At 32.4% G+C, this 14,641-nt stretch overlaps 1 protein-coding gene across 2 annotated transcripts; it reads left to right on the forward strand.

Moving 5' to 3' along the window:
- The first annotated feature begins 1,044 nt into the window (after window positions 1-1,044).
- On the forward strand, window positions 1,045-4,081 carry LOC117614216. 2 transcript variants are annotated; one of them, XM_034342943.1, is made up of 4 exons: window positions 1,045-1,221; window positions 1,480-1,788; window positions 2,113-2,370; window positions 3,690-4,081. In XM_034342943.1, exons 2-4 carry the CDS (start codon window positions 1,546-1,548, stop codon window positions 3,948-3,950), a joined length of 762 nt encoding a protein of 253 aa, XP_034198834.1. In that variant the 5' UTR covers window positions 1,045-1,221; window positions 1,480-1,545; the 3' UTR covers window positions 3,951-4,081. The 2 variants fall into 2 exon arrangements, with proteins under 2 accessions (XP_034198834.1, XP_034198833.1); XM_034342942.1 differs by having other exon boundaries at window positions 1,505-1,788.
- Window positions 4,082-14,641: the final 10,560 nt, after the last annotated feature.

Consider the following 14,641-nt stretch of genomic DNA (forward strand, 5'->3'; position numbering starts at 1 on the left):
AAGTGCAACATAAAAGTTTGGAAAGCAGTTAAAATATATCAGGCCTTCCCCTAAGGTTGACTCGACTATTCCTAACCTAACAAAGAATCTGTGAACTTTCTATGTCTTCCATCTCTTACGCATAACAAGATTGAACTGGGCAATTCGGTAAGTGGTTTCACCGCTACTTGCACAAAGCCTATGTGCAAATAGTTATATTTTCTATCTAGATGCTGGTCGATTTGATGTTGAGTAAATAGCTAGAAACTATCATTTTTATCAATGAAAGATATCGTTTTTTCAACAGTTTTTATTGCATGATCAGATCTAAACTTGAAAGATCCTTTATAGTATATATCAGTGATGGGTACTCTGGGTATATCCCAGTTGCATAACTCATTTTCTACGTCCCGCATGGTTATTTCTTGTGAGTTTTTCACCCTTAGGGTTCTATGGCTAGAACTGCTACTAGAGCTTGCTTCTCCAGAAGAACGGGTTCTCCTAAAATAAAATAATTTGAGGGATCCCTCAATGAAAGGGGGCAATATAATACATACCTGCAGGTAATAGTTTTTTTCTTAGGTTTTCCAAAGCAATTTTTATGGAGTTTTATCTCAATATACTAAAGTGTGAGTATATCTGTTGTGGAGGTGTGCCTTTTTTTTCTTCCTATTTTTGTAACCTTTTAGATAGTTACTTTTTTACTTTAAATATGAGTTTAAAGATCCGTACCAAATGTATTATATGAGTTTAATTACCAAGACTAGAGGCAATTTATGGGTATAACTATGTGAACAAGAGCTGACTTTTGGGTTTAATTACCTACACAAGAGGTGTATGCATAGGTTCCAATTCTGTTAGGGTAAGAGGCAAGGAGCTTGTAACTCAAGTGATTAACAACATTTATCTATGTTCCTTTTATTTTATTTTTGTCATGAGATAGGCCTCATCAACTGTATAACTTTGGGCCTCATCATATGAAAGCCCTAAACCCTAAACCCCAGCCGAACCGACTTAAATTTTTTTTTTTTCACACTTTGCACTCTTCCGGAGTCCATATTAGAACCCAAGCAATTGTTCAGTTGTTCCTACTCAATTCAATCCTTGTTCCTCCTCTTCCAGTTTTTCTTGTTCGCTCTCCCTCTTTCACAGTGAAACATTTAATCCCGCACTTTCCAGTTGTCACCAAAATCCCAAAAACTCTTACTTTACTCGGTGGATTGCTCTCAAAGGGCCAAAAAGGTACCTCTTCTTTGTTCTTTCACATTTGAATTTGGTTGGTTTTCTTTTTCATTTCTTCTCTCCCAGCTTGAAGCTTTGTTTATTGCCTTTGTTATCTGGTTGTGTAAATAGTATAGGACAGTTGCAATGGTTATTTATTTGGTTGTGTAAATAATAATATTAGTAATGGTGTCTATTAAATTATATGGCTCTGTAATTCGTATATTTAGACCGATTTTAATGCATTTTGATGAATTTATTTACATGGGTGATATTCAGTGACATTTGGAAGATGATAATTTAGGATTTTGGAGCTTCATGTGAGATTTTACAGAGCAACGGAGGATGAGTACCTTTCAGATTACTTCCTCCCAACCTAGCATCTGTTTCAGAAACACGTCTCAAGCTCTTCGTCCATCTCCAAAGCTTCTTGTTCCAACTTGTTTGCAGCCAACCTATAATGCATCCATTCGGCAACAACGGATGCCGGTTTTGAAGGCTCAGCAATGCAGGGTTTTATCCAAGTACCATCAATCTGCACCTGTCTGCGTGTTAGGTGGCAAGGGAAAGAGTGAAAGTGGTGATGAGGTGAGAGGCCTTTGTTGGGCTATGGGAACTCAAAGAGTTTAAATTGAAGGTTTCAAGAAATCCCTACATGGTTGTATGTGTAATGACAACAAAAGAGTCCTACATTTTTCTCTCATGTTTTCCTTGTCATAATTGCAATCTTTCTTCCTGGCATGTGAGATGATGCTTTATATGCTTACGATTATTTATTATGTAATGAAGGGCATTGAGGGGATGAATATTTTGTTTATGAGATATATGTATGCTCATTAATTACTGCAAGTTTCTTTGTAATCATGCAATGCATGCCTTGTATATTATCACTACACTTCTTAATGCAACCAGGGTTCCCCTTGGAAAGCCCTTGAGAAAGCAATGGGTAATTTGAAGAAGGACCAGTCGATAGAGGATGTATTACGTCAGCAGATTGAAAAGAATGAATTTTATGAAGAGAGAGGAGGAGGTGGTGGTGGTGGTGGTGGCAGTGGCAGAGGCAGTGGCGGTGATGGTGCAGGTGGTTCTGGATCAGAGGATGAAGGCCTTGCTGGAATCATGGATGAAACACTGCAAGTGATTCTCGCAACCGTTGGATTTATTTTTCTGGTAATAATCCTAAATTCTCTTACAGAAGTGATTATCATGTCTTTTCTTGATCACTCCTTATTGTTATTGAGTCTTTGTATGAAAATTCTGTATCCACTATCTGTTAAGCGTGTTGTTTATTTGGAAGTGAGAGATGAAAGACAAGAAACACACAATGCACATAAGTGAAGCATCACAATTAACAATCAATGGCTCTTAGGTAAAGTATCACTTATTGCTACTTGCTTGCTGCTGCCGAAATGAATACTAGCCCTTTGGCTCGTGCTTTTGCACGTGGCCAGAGGCTTTTTCACTAAGCATCCGCTGAAAGTATCGAATCACCTTCAGCCTTTGAGCTTCGGTAAAATGGTGGGCCGTAGTTTGGATTTTGCTTCCAGGTTGTTTTGAAATTTAGTATGCATCTTAAGTCCCATCAGCTTTTTTATTGCACCTTGCTAGTGTAAATTGATCTTCCGCTCATCCATTCTCCATGAACTTTCTGGTAAAATGGGGATGCCAAAAATATGCTGGAAACAGCTGAAGAAATACAACGTGGAGTTGGTTGTCTTGCTTTCCAATTTATCTGTTTTATATTTTATGTTATTTTAATTGATTGTCCTGTTTTATTACCATTTTATTCTCATTAATAAATCATGTTCTTCTAACTGTTTTCTTTAGCAAAGTGTATTATTAGGATTTTCAAGAAGCAATGATGTTATTTAATATTCTAGTAAAACAGTTACCACCTCTGTTGTAGTTTCGTCAACTGTTTAGGTAATCTAAAGTGAGCTTGGATACTCCAGTTTCATGTAATGCCTTATTGTATGAGAGGTATAAGTTCTTTGGAGGAAGGGAATATGTGCTGTGATGGAAAAAATTTGGTGGTTGTGGACCGGAAAGGAATAGGAGAATTTTTTAGGGAGCTAAGGGTGAGGTGGATCACTTGTGGCATACGATTAGATGTTGGGCATCCATTGAGTGTCAGTGTCTTAAGAGTTCAAAAAGATTTATTTTCAGGCTTTATTATTATTATTATTATTTTATGATTGGAGTGCTGATGTGCAAGACCTTTTAATTTTTAGTGTTTTGCGGTAATAGGTTTGGTGATTGTTGGTTGTAGATCAGACAGCTAGGTAGCTCAGCAGACGGCTTGGCCCCTGTTTTACTTTTCATCTTTGTAGTAATAAAAGTCTCTCTCTTATGAAAAACAGCATGTTTAGTGGAATGAGAATTTGCCCCCACTCTTTCTTGCTGTAAAATATGTTTTTAGAGAATCTGGATGTGTAATGTACCCTACCCAATATCTTTTTACATTTCAAACTCAAATGCTTTTCTTGCAGTATTTTTACATCATCAGCGGTGAGGAGTGGACTCGGCTAGCAAAGGACTATATCAAGTTTCTCTTATCGGGGTCCAAGAGTATTCGTTTACAGCGTTCCATGTACAAATGGGGAAGGTTCTACAAGAATCTGACTGAGAAGAAGTATTATGATAAGTTCTGGTTGGAGAAGGCCATATTCACTACCCCAACTTGGTGGGATAGCCCCGAAAAGTACCGGCACATCGTTAGATCTAATTTAGAATCAAATTCAGATGAATAACCCAGCCCAGGTCACATTGCATAACCCTTCCCTCTACGTTGTTTGTGTTGATTTTGGAGGATGGTATAAGTCTTCAGTTTAGCACCTATATTTTATTGTTTATTTTTTACAGTTGGGATTAAAGGATCAAATTCTTGTTTTTACAACAAAAAGGGCCCCCCTCGATGGGATCTCTGCAATTCTATCATAACAGGAATAGCAATTACAATAAAATCATGAGCAAGTTGTTTTTGTTTATTATTTTTTTATACAAGGGATATTGTGGGAAGGAGTCGTCGAACTTAGGACCTAGGATGTAGTGGTAAATGTTCACGAGCAAGTTTTTATTAGGTGCCATTTGAACCCCAAAATCAGTTGTATCTATCAAACATTTCTTGGGAAATTGCCAGTATTTTGACTTCAATTTTTTTTATGTTTGTTAGTTTCATTCCAAACTTAGCTTCGCATACTTTATTTGTCATCTCAACAAGCACGTAAAGTAGTCATCTCAACAAGCACATTCACGTACTGGTGCAATAGCAACTTTTACAATTGAGCAAGACGTGATCCAACTTCTTGGTCATAATAAATGTGTCACTATATGTCAAGTTGCCATTTGAAATCAGATGCTCAACAAATTTTATTTTCTTTAACGTCACAACTGAGAAGGGTTAAACTTTAATTTAGTTAGCAATAGGGTAGTGGTCTCATATTTAATATTGGTGGTGGATTAAATTATGCCCCCCCATGCATTAGAAGTCAATTGCTTGAGTTTTGTAAACATAGAAAGACTTTAAGAAGGTTTTTCTTAAGTTCTGGTTTTGTAAAAGGAAATTTAGTGAAAATCCTTAAAAAAAACAGGCAGCTTTCAAAAACACCCAATTTTTTTTTTCCCAAATGATGACAAAACCATTATCTTTAGCATCAAAGACATGCAAATTCTAGAGCTCTTTCCTCCACCGAAAACCACCATCAGCATGTGAAGAAACCAGACATGTATGTGAAGATTTTGTCTTCAAGCAACCAGACCATGTGAAGGCTTTGTCACTTTGCATCTGCCCAACAGTTATTACTGCGCAACGACAGTATCAGATATAGTGTTTTTGTTTCTTTGTACATATTTTTGAGCGCATTTTGTCTTAAAAGGCAGAAGAATCGTTTGTTTGCCATCAGTTGGCATGTGATGTATGTATGAAACTTCATAGAGAGATAGAGATGGTATCAGATAGAGAGGCTTCTCCTCTCATCCTTAGCCATCCTTAGCAAAAGAATAGAAGTTGGTGAAAATGGTGTATATGGTTTGTAACTCCGAAGAGAGAAGTACAACAACATTAGAGAAGAAAAAATCTTAGTACTTCCTTCTTCAGTTTTTAATCAATGAACTCCCTTTGTTCATATACTTTCTCTTATTTTCTTACTACTCTCTTATTCCGACCACCGTTAATACCGGGTCATAACAGTTCTAGCAACAAAAGCAATTAAGTAAGTCTTTTTCTCTTTTATTTTTGGTTTTCTTAGCAGACTTCTTGTCCAAAATAGGGAAATACTTTTCATAATTATGTTATTATCTTACTAAACTGACGATCGATACTTTGTTTGAGCACTTGGTCAGGTTTTGTATTTGCCATAACAATAATTGGATGTCTGTCAAGGAACCTCTGAGTTCGGCTCCATAGCCTTTTTAGTTTGCATCTTTGCAGTTCCATGTCCTAGGAAAGGTGTCTGGTTGTTATTTTAGCATTTAGAAACCTTGACCGAGACCCCGAGAAAAATAATGGTATCAAAACTTTAGTTTAGCACCCTAATAATATGATTATAACAGTAAAGTACCTTGAGGACATAAGTCAATCAACACAACTGATAAAAACCAACCTTTTATAACCTGTTAAAATTTTGATAATTACTAGAATCACTAGTTAAGAACAGTAAACCCTTTGCATGTTTGGCCCTTGGTGGACACCTATTAGAATAAAAGAAAGGTTACAAGAATTAAAGAGGCATAAAGTTGAATACCAAATAGAAATTAGAAATCTAGAAGAATTGATAAAATCACCAGAAGTAGGTAATTATCCTAGAAGAAAGTTAGAAGTACAAAATAGCATAATAAGAAACCAGCATCATTTACAAGTTTGTAAAGAATCCACAGAAGCATTTCAAGAGCATTTAGGCATCTTAAAAGAAAAAGGTAGACTTAGATAAACTGTAATTATATGATAGAGTATCTTAATTTAGTAATCAGTGAACAACAAAAGAAAAAATTAACCTTAGATAATAATACATTAGTTTGTTATTTCCCACAAAAAGAATACAAACATCTATTACATAGCAGTAACAGTCCATTAGAAAATAGTATTGTTGATATTTTAATTAGTCAAGCAGAAAGTGTAAAATTTGAACATAACAAACATAATAGAATAATTCAACAGTTATTAGAATATTTTTAGAAAAACTCCTTAAAAACAATTAGACAAAACTTAGACTATATAACATCTCAATTAGAAGATAATAATCAAAATATTCAAAGAGTTCCTAGTAAGAAAGAAATCAAAGACCTCATAGATCTTATAGATAGCAAGCCAAAACAAATAGAACTCCAATTACTAGAAATCATTGTGCAATTAAAAATAGAAGTGCAAAAAATTCAATTAGCACAAAAAACATTAACTGAACAAATAGAAAAGGTACATGATAGACTTTTAATTTAATGAAATATTCTAAAATTAATAATAAATATATCAAGGCACCAGAAGAAGTTGGTAAACTAGATAATGAACTAGTAGGTCTTACAAAATTTACAACATCTGTAGTAAGTAGTAATATCCTTATAAGACAAAATAATTTAATAATCCAATTAATCTTAAATATAACTGAAAAAGTAGATCAATTAGAAGAACAAATAACATAAATCAATCAAGTAGTGCACAATACCACTTCCACACTATCCAAAGATTTAGTTGATAAATTAGAAAATTTAACCTTAGGAAATAATTCTCATAAAAGAAAAAGTAGAATAAATCCATTTCATAATAGTAAATGAAACTCTTTAGAAGAAAAGGAAATGAAATAGTTATAACAGAAGATATATACCCTAGTGAACAAGAAGTACAAGAATTTCTTAGAAAAGATTTTGAAAAATCTCAGAAAAATAATTATAATTTATATCAATTAAGAATATTTGAAAATACACACAATATTGTAAGTAGCTTTAGTCAACATGAAGTTAGTTGTATAGATAAAGAAGTAATTCCTAATTTACTTAGTAACACAACAACAGAACATCTTAAAAAATCACACTATCAACAAATTCATATAGGAACAATTATGATAGGAATAGCTGGACTCACTAGAGCACAAGTAGGAACTAAATCATTAGTGTACATATATGATGACAGATGAGATAACCATCAGCAAGTAGCTATAGCCATAGCAGAAGTAGATCTTAGCACAAACCTAGCAGTCATATGATATATTCCTAATTATGTCATGAATATTAGAGAATTTAGTAAACATATTAAAATTAGTATAAGAACAAAAAGTTATAATATGAAATGAGAATACAAAAATTTAAGTATTAGTCTTATGTATGTAGGAAAATTTTCAGATAATTATATTATAAATTTAATGTACAATTTCAAAATTTAGTACAAACTTTTGGCAGTAAACATGTTAATATGATAGAGGCAAAACCAGTAGATAATAGCTTTTTAGAAGGAACATAATGAATTTTACCTAATTTACAAAAAATAGACAACCTGATAAAGCACAATTTTTTGAAAATCGCATAGGTGAAGCAATAGTAAGATTCACTAATTATAAATAAATAAATGATATAGAAGATTTGGAAAGTGAAGTAGAAGAAGAAATACACATGGCATTTGATAATTTAGAAATCAATATGATTGATCACAATTTTGATAATATAGTTGATAAACTCATAGATGACATTTATAATTTAAATGAAGAAGAATATATAGAAAAATATAAGACTTATGATTTAGGATTACATAGATTATCAGATAAAGAAATGAAAGATTTAATTTTAAATATAGGATTAGAACATATTTTAGGAGAAAAAGACTATCAAAATATGTTAATTGAAGGAGAATGCATGCCTGCAGAAGATCAGTATAGTTCAACTGGACCATTTGTAGCACCTGCAAGTAGAACACACTACCAAAATCTTAGGCAAACTAATGAACTATATAGAGAAAATAATGAAGAAACATTTAGGAATGCTTTTCAACAAGAAACATTTGGAACAAGAAAAAAAATAGAGGAATTGAACAAATTAGTTTGGCAGGAAACATATTAAACTTAGATCATGTAGACCCACAAGATTAGGAAAAGACTATAGAAATATGGGAAAAATGATGTGTACATGCAACATTAATGTTAGATTTTAGTAATAATAAAGATATGTTAGATTACTTTGAACATACTTTAGATGGAATGGTTTTTTATTACTTCCAAGCATGGAAAACTAAAAATCCAAGAGAACATGAAGCAGCAAAAGAAATGTTTAATATAGATGCATTTGTTAAATTAATTAAATATGAATTTTTAGATCATAATAGATTAGATGGTAGAAATGAATAAGAACAAATTAGAGCCATAAGAAATTTATACAAATTTGAGATTTACAATATATTCGTGAATATACTTCAAACTTTTTCAAGTATTTCAGAAGAACTGTCATAATTGATGATCTTAATTTATTAGATGCTTATATGACAAAAATTAAAGGCCCAATAGGAGAAAGAATTTGGAATGAAAGGCAAAAACACCCTAGGAAACTAGATGTATCCATAGGAGCAAGAATACAATATGTATATGATATATTACGATTAGAATGTAGTCAAATAAAAACAAAAATACAAATTAGAAAACAGTTTTACATGAGCTATAAAAATATAGATTTACCTAAACAATATGGATGTCATAGAAAATTTAAGCAGAAAAAGCCATATAAAAAGAGTTATAAAAAATATAGACCTTATAAACAACAATATAACATTTTTAGAATTCAACCTTAAAAAACTTTTGGAAGAAGAAAATATATCCACAAACAATTTAGGAAAAGAACAAATAAACCATGAATTAGAAAATATAAAGTACCTAATAAAAGTACATGTAAATGTGATCTTTGTTGTGAAGTAGGACATATTAGACCCAAGTGTCCCAAATTAGGAAAGCAACCTAGAGAAAAACTACAATTAATTGAACAATTTCAACTAGAAGATTATGAAGACTTAGAATCAATTTATAGTCTTGATGATGATTTAAGTGATAATGAAAGTATTTATAGTGTTAATGCCTTAGACTCAGAATCAGTATCAGATTACTTTAGTAATTCTGATAGTGAATTAGATGAATATATGTGTATGTTTGAAGAACAAAAAGAGCATGAGGAATTTAAATATGTTAATTTAGGATAGCCTCAAGAATGTAATCAATGTAAGAAAATAGTGGTAGAAAAATATTACACTAAAATAATAGTTTATTATACACTTTGTTTTAATAATAGATCAATATAAATAAATACAATTGAGGTAATAGATAACAATAATCAAAAGAATAATTGCCCTAGTATAGAGAAACAAAAGACTAGTTCATTAATGACAATTAATTGTGAGTTGGAATTGTTAAAAGAAAATAAAATTCAAACAACAGTTATGATAGATATAGGAAGCACAAAAAATGTAATAAAGGAAGAGTTAGTGCCAGAACAATTTACGCAAAAATTAGCTAGACCAGTAAGAATTATACATTTTGATACAAGGTCTGTATACTTAACACATTGTATTAATAATATACCAATTAAGATAGAAAGACAACAGTTTAATTTCCCATTAACCTTTATATCCCCAGTAGGATCATATCATTTTATCTTAGGATTAAATTTCTTAAAAAGTTTACAAGGAGGATTTTTATATACACCTCCAGATATTACATTTTTTAAGAAAGGTATAACCACAACAGATCAAAGTAATATATCAGAGTCTTACAGTAGTATTAACATAGAAGAACAAAATTTTAAATACTATAATATGGAAGAATTAGAAGAAATAAATGAACAAAAAATATATGAACAAAATAATCTAGGGTATGATGATATAATATTTGACCATGAGTATCCAATGATAGGAGAAATAGATCCTTTAGAGATTATGCAAATAGATAGACTAAAAAATTTAGAAGAATTGTTACAATTAGCTGAACAAACTAAAATTTTAGGAGATGATCCCCAACTACATTGGAATAAGAATAAGATATTAGCAAAATTAGACATTATTAATCCAGACTTAACAATTGGAAAAATAGATATGCCTTGTAATTTGTTAGATAAGCAAGAATTTGAACAATAAATAAAAGAAGTTTTAAACTTAAAAGTAATTAGACCTTCAAATTCTAGGCATAGATCAGCAGACTTCGTAGTTAGAAAACACTCAGAACTTAAAAGAGTTAAAGCTAGAATAGTGTATAATTATAGAAGATTAAATGATAATACTTATGAAGATGGTTATAAACTACCAAATAAAGATGAACTTATGAATAAAATTCAAGAAAGTAAGTATTTTAGTAAATTTGATTGTAAATCAGGATTTTGGCAAATTAGATTAGCAGAAGAATCAATCCAATAGACAGCATTTACTTGTCCAGAAGGACATTTTGAATGGCTTGTAATGCCATTTGGGCTAAGGAATGCACCATCGATCTTTCAAAGAAAGATGGACCAAATTTTTAAGAAGTATGATAATTTTTATATTGTATATGTAGATGATATCTTTGTTCATAGTAAAAATAAAAATGAACATAGAAAACATTTAGAAATTATTTTGAAAGAATTTATTGATAATGGTATAGTCATAAGTAGGAACAAAGTAGAGCTTGAAAACAAGATATAGAATTCTTAGGTATGTATATTAAGTCAGTAACTATACAATTACAAGAGCATATAACTAAAAAAATGTTAGAATTTCCAGATAAACTAGAGGATAAAAAGCAATTACAAGCATTTTTAGGTTTACTAAATTATGCTAGAAGTTTTATCCCTAATTTATGAAGAAAAATCATAGCATTGCATAGTAAAACTAGTAAAACAGGTCAAAAATATTTTAATAGTGAAGACATTAAATTAGTTCAAAGCATCAAACAAGATATAACTTAAACCTTTAGCATTACCATTATATAATAATTACAAAATAGTTGAGACAGATGCATCATCAATATGATGGGCATGAATTTTATATCAAAAGAAACACAAGAACCAAAATCTGAAGAAAAAGTTTGTACATATGCATCAGGAAAATTTAGTGATATATAGGCTAGACTTCCAACTACTGACTTAGAAATTTTAGGAGTCATTAACTCCCTTGAAGCATTTTCATTGTTTTTACATAATGAGATATTTACCATTAGAACAGATTGTCAGAATATTGTTTCACATTATAATAAAATTACTATTAATAAGCAAACACCCCGAAGATGGGCCGATTTTGTTGATTCTATTACAGGAAATGGATTTAGACCAATATTTGAGCATATTAAAGATATGGACAATACTTTAGCAAACATTTTATCTCGTATTATTCATTAACAAGTATGCAATATTTTGGACCATCATCATCTGGCAGCAAAAATTGTGGTATACCATCACAAGGTGGTAATTCATTAAGCATGATTAGTCAAGCGAGACCAATAGTGAATACTTATTTTTATAATGGAATTCTAGTACAAGAAGTTAGAAATCCTGCTTTAAAATATCGTACAAGCATCATTAGCAGATAAACAAAAAGTTATTTTAGACAACTTTTGGAACATTAGAACTAATACTGAAAGCATGAGAAGAGGGCATGAAAAACTTATTAAAGCCCTTGAACAAGAGTTTTTAGCATATAATTATGATTATAAAAGAGCAAAACAACAACTTTCTTTTTTCCAGGAAAAACATGAAGAGGGAAAGGAGTATGATACAATAGTAAGAAATTTTAGAATCATTAATTTAAGATGTCAAAACTTAAGTATGATTTTACAAGAAAAAGAGGCTAATGAGCTTAACTTACCTGAGCGTAATAAAGAATTTTCCCTAGAGCAAAAAATTAAAAATCTATATTTCCTTCAAACTCTAGCTAGAGAAAGGTATAGATTTTTACTAAAAGATGTTAAGAGTCATATGATTAGATTAGAGTATGAACAATGAACAAAATACATCTCTTCAGTTATACATTCAGGCTTTTCTTTTTAATTTAAAGAATAGTCCACATCATGGTATAAAAATTATTATCAAAAGCTGTTCTCATTATATTATTTACTTAGCTAATATTAACATGGTTGAATATAGAGAACTGCATTTAGAGCGTAAATAGAAAACTATCATAGTTACTCCAGCATTTTTAGCAGAGTATGGTTATTTAGGTCAACTTTATATTGAAAATAGTGATAATTTAGATTCATTTTCTCAAAATTAAAAGAAGTCATAAGTTTTTATATTCCTCTATGGAAGAGCATAAAATTAGATTTCACTAGCATATCCCTAGAGTGGTTTAAGGATAGTATTTACCTAGACATAGCACAACATAGTATTATTATTTCTTACAATGAACTGCTTAGTCCGGCAGAATGAACAAAGACAGAGATCCCTACCAAGCAAGCCATTCAAAACACAGAGGAGCCATAATAGTTAAGCAACAATTATTCAATGATGATCGTCTGAACCTCTTTCATCAATCCAACTTTATCTAGATTTATTCAGAGACTATATCCAGGAGACTAGATGACACATATGAATTCAAAATAAGCACAACAGGAGCAAACATTTTTTTATATGAAATCTATAACAAGATCGCATAACAAATTGCAGCAGAAGACAACGACAACGCATACTGGAATAGCTTAGGAGAAGAAGAGCTACACAATATAAATAACATGTTAGAAGCATAAACTCCATGTAAAGCCCTCATGATAAAAAAACATTAGCATCATCATCTTATGTGAAGAACCCATCTCAAGCAAAAAGATGCAACATTCGTCCAAAGCAAGAGAATCCAAACTCTTTGGCTCCATATGGCATCATATGAAAAGAAGAAATAGAAAAACTCCTTAGGCAATATAAAAATAAGTAAGGGCATTCTTGTTCAAACACTTTAATTTTTTAATTCTTTATAAATACTTCACCCATTTTGGGTTTATTTATAAGTTCCCATTTTGTAAACAAGAGGCTTTCATGAAGCATGCGGCTTATCAAATAGGAAAGCTTCACCTGAAAGAAGAAATGGAGATTGCCATTCATGAAGAGAGTAGCTCTACCTCCATTTACAAGGTTCCTTACACAATGCGCCAAGTGAGAAGGAAGGCTTATGAACCCTGCATTGTCTCCATTGGTCCTTACCATCATGGATTGCCAAGGTTACAAGAAATGGAGAAACTGAAGCGAATCTACTTTCAGTGCCTCTTTAAACCAAACCTGGAAGAATTAGACCGTGTGAAGAAGGAACTGCAGAAGTTGCGGGAGGCGCCTCGGAGCTGCTACTAAGAAGAATCCAAGCTATGCAGTGAGGAATTTGTCAAGATGATGCTTCTTGATTGCTTCGTCGTAGAGTTGCTCAGAGACTCAATGCAGCAAGATTTTGAACACACACCCTCCACCATTAAAAGGTGGATGTTGCCAACTCTCCGTTAGGATTTAATCAAGCTTGAAAACCAGCTCCCGCTCTTTTTTTTTTTACAAAAGTTATTTCAGCTGACAAGAAGCTCTTCTTGCTCTACCGAGCAACATGCATCTTTTGAATTGGAAGCGCTTGCCTTTAGCTTCTTCAACCCACTGCTCCAAGGACATCTACATCAAATGAAGGGAAGCACTTGTTGAAATGTAAGTGGTGAGCTGATAAGAAGGTAATTAGGCCTCTAAGCTAAATGGTGTATTCACTTGGTCACTAAGTTAGACAAGTGTTAGGCATTAGTCATGTTAAGTGGTTATAGACACGTGTAAAAATCCTAGAGAGCAGTTTTGGATGTAAGGCTGTGATTCTCAGTGATGTAAGAGAATCTAGCTATTCTTTCTAACGGTTATAGCTCACATTGAGCTTGCTCTATTTTGGACAGAGCATGCAATAGAAAAATACACACTCGTTTTGATTCAGTCTAGCTCTCTACTCTCTCTGCGTTTTTCTTCCTCCTTCAATCTATTCAAAACTCTAATATTGCCTCAGAGCCAGGTTGGGTCTTTTGATTTGGGCATAATCTGTGAGGTCACTGAGCTCAATCGAAGCTCAGCTAAGCATCTGAGAAGAGAAATTGTTTGATTCAGACCAAAAGATGGCTAGATCTGGAAGTTCAGAAGTAAGAACTCCAATCTTCTCCGGTGAGAACTACGAGTTCTGGAGTATTAAGATGGTGACGATCTTCAAATCTCTTGGGCTATGGAGTCTAGTAGAAAAGGGGATTTCAACCCCTGATTCGAAGAAGAAGACGACGAAAGTTGAAGAATCATCGGAAGAAGAAGCTGATGCAGAGATGTTTGCTGTGCTCATGAAGGACGCAAAGGCTCTGGGCATTATACAAAACGCAGTTTCTGACCAGATCTTCCCTCGGATTGCAAATGCCGACTCATCTCAAATGGCATGGAATCTACTCTACAGTGAGTACCACGGTGGTGATCAGGTCAGATCTGTAAAACTTCAGAATCTCAGACGGGAATTTGAGTATATGAGAAT

This window comes from Prunus dulcis, chromosome 1 (genome assembly GCF_902201215.1).
Source record: "Prunus dulcis chromosome 1, ALMONDv2, whole genome shotgun sequence".
In the NCBI taxonomy this organism is placed as follows: Eukaryota; Viridiplantae; Streptophyta; class Magnoliopsida; order Rosales; family Rosaceae; genus Prunus; species Prunus dulcis.